This window comes from Microtus pennsylvanicus, chromosome 3 (assembly GCF_037038515.1).
Source record: "Microtus pennsylvanicus isolate mMicPen1 chromosome 3, mMicPen1.hap1, whole genome shotgun sequence".
Lineage (NCBI taxonomy): Eukaryota > Metazoa > Chordata > Mammalia > Rodentia > Cricetidae > Microtus > Microtus pennsylvanicus.
Genome location: NC_134581.1, coordinates 82147864 through 82157319, shown reverse-complemented (window position 1 = coordinate 82157319; position 9456 = coordinate 82147864). Strand labels below are relative to the sequence as shown.

At 33.1% G+C, this 9456-nt stretch overlaps 1 protein-coding gene across 1 annotated transcript; it reads left to right on the top strand.

Annotated features, from left to right (window-relative positions):
• Window positions 1-2551: 2551 nt before the first annotated feature.
• LOC142847143 (olfactory receptor 8B8-like) lies at window positions 2552-3499 on the top strand. The gene has a single exon (XM_075967873.1). The coding sequence runs from the start codon at window positions 2552-2554 to the stop codon at window positions 3497-3499; it is 948 nt and encodes a 315-aa protein (XP_075823988.1).
• The last annotated feature ends 5957 nt before the right edge of the window (window positions 3500-9456 follow it).

The following is a 9456-nucleotide window of genomic DNA, read 5'->3' as shown; positions in this document are numbered from 1 at the left end:
CTTGGATTTTTCTTAGGTCTTGTCTTTGCCATAGCATTTCCTGAGAGAAGCCTGAGAGGGCAATGAGGCTGGCACTCAATACCCCTCATTAGGTAGTGATTTGAACAACGGGCTTTGTGTATAACAAATACATAAATGTAAAACATAGAATGACATTTTCCAGATATATTTCTTCTACAATTTTATAGATGTTGCAAGCATGTTTCAAAATGAGTCTTACTTGAATAACTAATACCAGTGAAACATCCATCTCTGGTACTTATTTATAAATAATTCCAACATGAAGCTGCTTTGTATACATTTAATATATTCCTTCCTTAGCCAGTAATCACTACTGTGTTGATATACCCATTTTTGTTTGCATTTCAAAAGTCTTTCAATATGGGATATTATCAAATAGTAATAAATTAACATGCACAGGGCCAGTTGTAGTGGTGCTCAGGACTTCCTGAAAAAGGTGGAGGTAGGAAGTATGACAAGTTTGAGGCCAGCCTGAGTTACACAGAACCGTTTCATAGGTCTAAGAGCACATATACTCAGAGGTGATATTTTACTGTTTTCCATAGGCATTACATTAGTTGAACCCTTTCCCTTTATTTTTCTAAATAACTACAACATTTCAGTGAAAGATGGTTTACACTGACAATTCCTATTTTACAAAACAAAACCCAAAGCACAGAGATATTTAAATACCACTCAAAACTATCACAATAAGGAAGTGTAGGAGAGATGAATAATATACAGATTTTAAGCTTTTAGTCTTCATTTTGCTCTACAACAGGTGTAGAAATTGCTGAGCCAATCACTAATGTGTTGTCTTTAAGGATAATAAGAGGGACATTCAGCAGGAATTCATAGAAAGTGTAAAAACAGTGATTTTGAAGGTGGAGGAAATTAGTTTGGCGATAGAGTACTTGCCTAATGCATATGAAGTGCCTAGATCAACTTCTAGAGGACCATTTTTTTTTAATTGATTTGAGGGAAATGTTCTAAGAGACAATGCCTAAAATGTGTTGCTATATTCATTGATGTATGTTGCATCAAGTAGTTATTGGCTTGTTGGTAGCATTATCAGTAGACTATGAACAATGAAAGAAAAACAAAAACAATAGCTGTCCCTGAAGAGATGGAAGTGATTAGAAGATGAGAGTTCAGAATTGGCTCAAGTACAAAAAATGTACAATCTCCATAGAGAACTGTGTGCATGACTCAAATCTCCAAGATCTGAATTTCCCATCACAGTGTATTATGAAAGTGCTACTGGCTCATTCTCTATATCTCCTGTCTGTTTCTGGGAAGTTATTGAGTAAGCTTCTGCTTTGCATATAGTCAAGTGCATTATGTCACTAAATTCATCTGAAGTGTCTGTTTTCTCAGTGGCTCTTTTGATAATAGATAAAATTCTCACTTTCCTCTGATATGTTAGTGGACTAAAGATTACCATTGAAAACTATGAAAACAAGTTTGGAGAATTACAACATTTGCTGTGACATAACTCTTAGGACAGAAGAGAATCAACGCCACAGAGCCTGAAATTTTACATCAAGAAACTAAGCAGTAACTAACAATGACAAGGTCTAGGTCAGCTTTAAAACAGCCATATTACCTTCTTGATCTTTAGAGCAACTTGATATGTATGTATGTATGTATGTATGTATATATATATATTTCCATTATATATGTATGTGTGTGTAATTTCTTGTTTTCAAATTATTGTGAAATAACTTTTCAATGAAGTTAAATTGTATATGCTTTCTTTGTTACTGGAAACCTTTTATGCATGCATATGTAATGAGAACATTAGTTTATGTTGTATCTTGTTAGGAAATTTGGATATACAATGTGACATAGTTAATTTTCATTAACACCATCAAAGTCTTGAAATTATCATTTTAGATAATTGAATTTTTATTTCATTTTGACCCATATCATCTCTTTTTCACTACCTGCATTTAAGCAGCCAGGTTTATACTCTCTCTTGTGTAATTTTAACTGAGATTGCACAAAGAGTACAAAATATGTGACTTCACACTGATGCAGTCCAAGGATTAGAGTTGTTCCATTTTCTTATTATTTTCTAAAGTCCTACAGCTCAATGGAAATTTCTAGATAGATGTCCCAGACAAGCAGAATCCTTTTCACAGTCGGTAGATACCTGTGTTGTGATGCTTAAATTAGCATGTTCACTTTGTGTGTGCAGTTATTACATAAAATCACATGAGACTGGAGCACAATTTTCCATTATTCCTACATTCTGGTTCTTTTGATTTATATTTGAAACAGGGTTCATGATTCTAACGTACCAGAGCTCATTCAGGATGGATTGTAAAAACATGTTACTAGAGCTTCTGTTTGTATTGGAAAGGAGATGAAACAAAAATATTGAGTTGAAATAAGGGCAGTGCTGTTATGGGCATCGTACTTTTCTTTTTCTCCTTCATTTCCAATGCAGTCACCATAGGAAATGACAGCCCTGCTAGCAGTTTTTTAAACAATCGTGGTAAGTATTGCATGATTCTCTAACATCACCATTTATTTTTTGTTTCACAGGATGTCATATAAGGAAATGGCTGTGGCAAATGTCTCTGTGGTAACTGAATTTATTCTCTTGGGGCTAACAAGACAGTCCAACCTCCAAATACCACTGTTTCTACTCTTTCTAGGAATATACATGATAACTGCATTAGGGAACTTGGCTCTAATAATTCTCATTGTGCTGAATTCTCACCTTCACACCCCTATGTATTTTTTCCTTTTTAACTTATCCTTTGTAGATTTTTGTTACTCTTCTGTAATTACACCTAAAATGTTAATGAGCTTCATACTAAAGGAAAATTTTATCTCCTATGTAGGATGTATGACCCAGTTCTACTTATTTTGTTTCTGTGTCATTTCTGAGTGTTATGTCCTAACATCAATGGCCTATGATCGTTATGTGGCCATCTGTAATCCACTGTTGTATAATATTGCCATGTCTCCCAAGGTGTGTTCCTATCTTATGCTTATTTCATACTTCATGGGGTTTTCTGGTGCTATGATCCACACCGGTTGTGTCCTCAAGCTGACCTTCTGTGATGGGAACACCATCAACCACTATTTCTGTGATGTCCTCCCTTTGCTGCAGCTCTCCTGCACTAGCACCTATGTTAACAAGATAGAGATATTTATTGTAGCAGGAAAAGACATCATTGTACCCACTGTCATCATCTTTATCTCTTATGGCTTGATCCTTTCTAGCATATTCCAAATGAGGTCCAATGAGGGCAGGTCAAAAGCCTTCAGCACTTGCAGTTCCCACATCATTGCTGTCTCTCTGTTCTTTGGATCTGGAGCATTTATGTATCTCAAGCCCAACTCAGGTGGACCAACAAATAATGGAAAAATATCTTCAATTATTTATACCACTGTAATTCCCGTGATGAATCCCCTAATCTATAGCTTGAGGAACAAAGATGTTAAAACTGCATTAAGAAACACTCTGAGCAAGAAAGGGTTTTAATCAGAATTTCTATTTCTTTATATGTATAACAGAGAGCTTCTGTGTTTTATTGTTAGGATCTTTCAAATCATATTTTTTTACCAAGGAAAATGGAAATTGGAGGACTCTTATTTTCAGTTTGTATTTTATAAAAGCTCTTTTTGTTTCCTTACTTTTGTAAAATATCTTCTTTAGCTGTTTTTCTTCTTTTAATAATATGGCAGAGTTTATTTTACTTTTTAATTTTCACAATAGACCTTTTGTTTGGATATAGTGAATGATTCTTGTTATTTTTTAAAAGAACACCAGGTTGCCTGGATTCCTTTTAATATACAGATATTATTTGGCACTCAATATAAAATATGAGCATAATATCATCTGTTCTATTTTACATTTTAACATCCCAATGTTTAATAGATGAGTCCATTTATGTATTTTTGTTAAATGAAATACAAAATACAATCATGATGTAGCATTAAATAATTTCAATTAAACAGTCATTTGTCAGATACCTAATACTTTTCATTTAAAGATATCATGTGTTACATATCATTGGTGCATATTTATTATTTTTTAATGATTTTTAAGTTTAGTTATATTAACAATTTATATGCCACACAATTCTATAAATAAAGGTTTCAGAACAATATATCATATTCTTATTTTCAAGTCTCTCATCCATTCTATCATCCAATCTGCATACCTTATTTTACTATTTTTATTTCACAAAAGATACGTATTGAAACATTTTACTTTTTTGGCCTGTTCAAGAAATCCAGGAGAGGGTTTTTATTGTATCAGTGTTTTTTTCAAGAGGACAGTTTGTGGCTCTTTTCTTTAGCAAATAGTATGACTTCTGTTGCAGTGTAGCCGGCAGATGACAGGTTAAGGAATTGATTTAATTTGCCAAATGCATCTCAATTATTTTCCAAGACTTATTGTTGAAAAATATGATTTTAGAAGAATGTCAATCAAATAGGGCAAAGGCAAAGAGATACATAAACATCAAATAAAGAACTCAGAATGGAAAATGTTAATGAAATTTCAACAGAAATTTGTTCTCATTTCTGTAGTTCTGCAGAGCTTCACAACTGTGGTTACCCTCCACTGTGCATAAAGCTTTGCTAGAACTCATTGTCATGAAGAACACAAATCAATAGCATTTTCAGAAATTTCAGAGAATGAGGGTCCTTCAGCATGGAATGAAGAAGACAAAACAACTTAAGGACTTTTGGCAGTGAGGTCTAATTATTACTGCATAAGGAGAAGAAAAAATGAAAAAAAAATAGAAATTTGTATCTTTTCTTTTGTAGCAGACTCTGGCTTGACTATGGTGGTGGTGATAAATATCCCACAATGCTTTAGACTGTGAGCCTGACTTACATCAAGTCTGTAAAGGTATTTGGTCTGTGTAGAGAGCAGAATTTTGATGGTTAACTGGCCCTTCATACCAAACTGTCTCCTAAATATTTATGTTTATAAACACAAAACCAGCTTACAACTTTAATCTGAGAAGCATCTTCTTACAATGGATAGTGATAAAGAGGAGACTCATGAATGTACAAAATGCAGAAAATAGGTAATTATTATTGTTCTGACACTAAATAATTAGTTTATATCACCCATCTAAGGATCAGTGAGCGCTGAGGCAGAGATGGCAGGAACTATGTAAGTTTCAGTGAGTAGGGTGAAAGGCCTACAGACAGATAAAACCATTGCATCATCTTCAATAAATGCACACAAGTTCAGATAATCAGTCAAAAACAAGGAATAAGTCACAAAGCACTACTTTACTCTCATTTTCTGGCTACTAATTGATTCTGTGACAATATTCACTGCCTTTAATTGTATTCATACTGTTGATCCTACCAGGTTTTAATGGTTAACTCCAAACTGAGAGATACAGAGTTGTCCTTGATCGATTTCTGTGGGTCTCCAAAGTATGAAATTTAGACTTGTAGAAATAGATAAGGGTATCCTAGGGTGATAAGAATGTTGGGAGTAAGGGGTGTCAATACATAACATATATGTGCTAATTTAGAAAATAAATGCAGTAGGATTAATTAGATATGATGTTGGTTAATGCTACTTGTTGTGAAAACAAGTTGCCCAGAATGTAAGAAGTCCTAAATATCACTAAGTTGACAATGCTTTTCTTGCTGCCATGTGCAATTTCCATCTTCAATATGAAGCAATAAAATCCTCTTATATTTGAGAGCAAGAAGTATTTGGCAAATATGCCAAACTGTGGTTTTGTGTTTCTAAGGGGAGAATAGTAGATTTTGCTTTCCTCAGAAAAGGCAAGCCAAAAATGATTGAGCTGAAGATTCCTTATCTGGTACACACATCATGATTAAAACATTTCCTAATATAATTTTAATGCCATACAAACTTGTTATCTACTGTCCATTAAATTCTTGTGTATTGAAAAATTGAACCTATGTGATTTTCTTTCTTTTGTTTGGTTTTAGATGCAGAGTACATTTAACACTTGATTTATGGTTAAAAGTGATCACTTGACTTCTACGAAGGCATTATCATCAACATGCTTGGTTTTACTAACAAGCTTAAAATAATGGTTTTAATTGTATAAAAGACCTAAACTAGGGAGGAGATATTTTTGCTTTTCATAATGCATAATAGCTGTTGGATAACAGTTTTTTATGGAATAAAAATAGACTTCAGTAACAAAATACTGTTGTTTTATGGTAGCCTTTGTAGATTGTGGGGGTGTGTTCACTCATGACAAATATACAGTATTCATTTCAATATTACACAAATTAATTTTAAATAGGTCACTAATGTATCATTTGAAGTCCGCACAATTGCATATTCAGGAACTACCAACATCTTTAATGATACCATTATTTTAAGCTTGTTAGTAAACAATTTTAGAAGTGTAAATGTAGTTTAAAAGCCTTGTGGGAAAAACATTTGAGAAAAAAAGCTTATCTGATTCACTAGTTAATATCATTTCATGGATTAGATTTTTCAAAGGAATTATAGGTTTATATTTGCACTTCATAGCCTTACTATTAAAAATAATGATTATATGATTACTATTGGTTGAGTGTATACAGCAATATAGAAAATAGTAGAGAAAATATAATTGTATTTAAGTTGTCCCAAATGAGATTTAGACCTAGAAACTATGGAATTCATCTTTGCCAGTGTATTAAGAAAGAGGTTATTCTAATTTATTGGGAGACCTTTGAATTTTTGTTCTATAATTAAGAAAGCTCTTTTAATATTAGGACAGCAACGGGAATTCCATGATGAAGTTGTGGATATCAATAATTGACTTCTGTGAGAAAGTTGCTATTTCTGCTTGTGACTAGTGCTGCAAAGGTGCTATGTGCATCTTGCTGAAAACTGAAGAAGTAAATAGCTACAATCATGAGTTTTGCATTTTATATTTCCTCAACTCCTGCCCATTTCTTGAGCCCATTAAAGAATTCTTTACCAGGATTATTATGCAACAATACAAGCACAACCCTAAACACATACAAACATCAACATCTATGATTTTATGTGACTTTATAACATTATTTCTGTGGTCTGTCATTCAGCTTTGATTTTTGTGCAAGCACATTCACGTAGGTGTATCTTCTTTTCAATATTGGAGCCTCTGGCCTTTGTAGAGGAATTTTTTGTATATCACATAAAATGTTAATTTATTTTATTCACTTGCATATTTAAACATATACCACCAAACAATATAGGCAAACTTTAAGATATTTCTCTACTTACTAAAAGTTAAAATGTTAGCAACTTTTTGAATAATCAAATATGTCAATAACATATGGAGCCACTCTGAGAGATAATATGCCAATTTTCACTATGAAATCTAGTAGAGCTGCCTCACAATATAACAAATTCTAAGATCTTTTCTCTAAAATTGCTCTGAAACTACAGTGATGTTAAAATAATATACAATGGAATTACATGAAATTTTATTATTCATCCAGACTCATTTGTTTATCTCTAATACTGTGGCATTTCTGTTGATTATGCACTTTGAAATATTCATCTATATTGCTTTTCTTAGAAAATATCCAACTTTGATCACTGTTGTTCAGTCCTACCAGAGGTCTACATTAATTATAAACATAATGGCCTATTATCTCAGGCTTCTTATTAACACTTATAATTTATATTAGCCCATAATTCTTGTCTGTGTCAGCCACATGGCTTGGTATCCAAAAGTGAGAACCTGGTTCATCAATTATGTCACAAATCAGTATAGAGACCCAAAGCCATGTGCAGAAAATTTTTGTTAAGTGGAATTTAAATATCATGACTATTTTGTTAGAAAGAACAAACCTCAAGACAGGAGAGCATTCACACACACCAGACTTTATATTACATCAGTGATCATTCTATAATGTTACCCAAGGGCAAGTGGCCTATATTTTGACAAGAGAAATTTATTTATTGACTCTTAAAAACATTCAACAATATTTGTATATTACTATATGGAAAAATATAAGGCACTCTGATTCCTATTGAATTCTTTCAATATTTCTTTCCATATCTGTGTCCCCATAGTTGCTGACCAGCACCTGGCAGTTCTCCTTTCTTAGATTCATTATTCATAAAAGCAAACCTCTTAATTCAACCCAATTCAGTACAAATTGTTATAGGCAAAGTCTCTTGAAATACTAATATTCAAGCTGCTGTTTATTTCCAGTGCCCCAGTAATTATATCATCCTCTTTTATTCAGAAACACGGTATCATGTTTCAGCATTGCAATAGAAACCCTAAATAAAACCTAAAGGAACTGAAACTGATATAAATTGGAGCAGGAAAACTTGTATACTTCCTTGTATCCCCCAAAACATCCACAGCTTGTTTACATGTACATGTACTTGCTGTTGAAAGATTTTCTAAGTACCCTTACATGTTTCTTATTTGACTACTATACTCCAACAAATTTTACAACTATGCCTTGCTCTCCTCACTTGTTTGAATTCTTTTCCCATTCTCATTACTTTATATAAACTTATATGTTTTTAGATGCTTTTCTAAAAATAAAATACTCAAACTTTAGCATTTATATCATCTATACAACCAAATATTTTCATACTAGGTGGGAATGACATTAGAACAATCCATAAGCTGTCATTCCAGAACAAAGAACAGTACAGTAAAAGTAACTCTGTATGCGTAGTTTGATGGCCCAGTGTCAAGTGAACAAAAATTGTTCTTGGTATCCAGATGTTAAATGAGTATTAAAAAGAACATTACCAAGGGCTAATACTAATAAAAAATTCTCTGTTAACTTGCATCACTTTCCTTTCAAAGATAGTCCCTCTTTTGTGTCCTATGATAAGGATGGAGGAGGTTCATTGTTTTGTTTATGTCTCTGGCATAGGACTCATCTAGTTTTTCCACAAGCCATACTGAGTCATTGAAAGGGCTTTATCAGACATAAATTTCTAAATATCCCTTCTTTTATACTCTTTACAGTTTTATCATTGCTCCCAAACTGTATAGTACCCAACTTTCTGACTTCCCTTTTATGAACGTTTTCAATTCAATCACCTCTAACTTCGGCTGAATTCTGGGATTGTCATATGCTCTCACACTGGGTACACCATACCATAAATTCTTCTTCAATTTTAAAGATCAGATTTTTTGACACCCCTTCCTCATTCTTTCTCTTTAATATTTAATGTTTTTTTTTTTTTTTTTTTTGCTTTCAAGTTGTTGAATTTCTGGAAAGGATCATTAGCATAGAGGTTTTAAAAAAATATGTGTATGTGCATGTCTCTTTAGGTTTATGTGCACCACATACATGTTGCCAGAAGGGCTTTCATATCTTTTTGTAACTAATGTGAACCTGATGACTGTTAGAAGACATTTTTGGCTGGTATAGGTCACAGTCTACAATTGCCTGGCAGCTTTCTCTAAGCTTGTCAATATGACACCTCCCTTCCTCCACAAGAAAACTTCTTGCTTCTGCCTAGCCTTATCT

Bases quoted from the DNA above. Each gene is read 5' to 3' on its own strand.
- LOC142847143 (XM_075967873.1), top strand. From the start codon at position 2,552: ATGTCATATAAGGAAATGGCTGTGGCAAATGTCTCTGTGGTAACTGAA.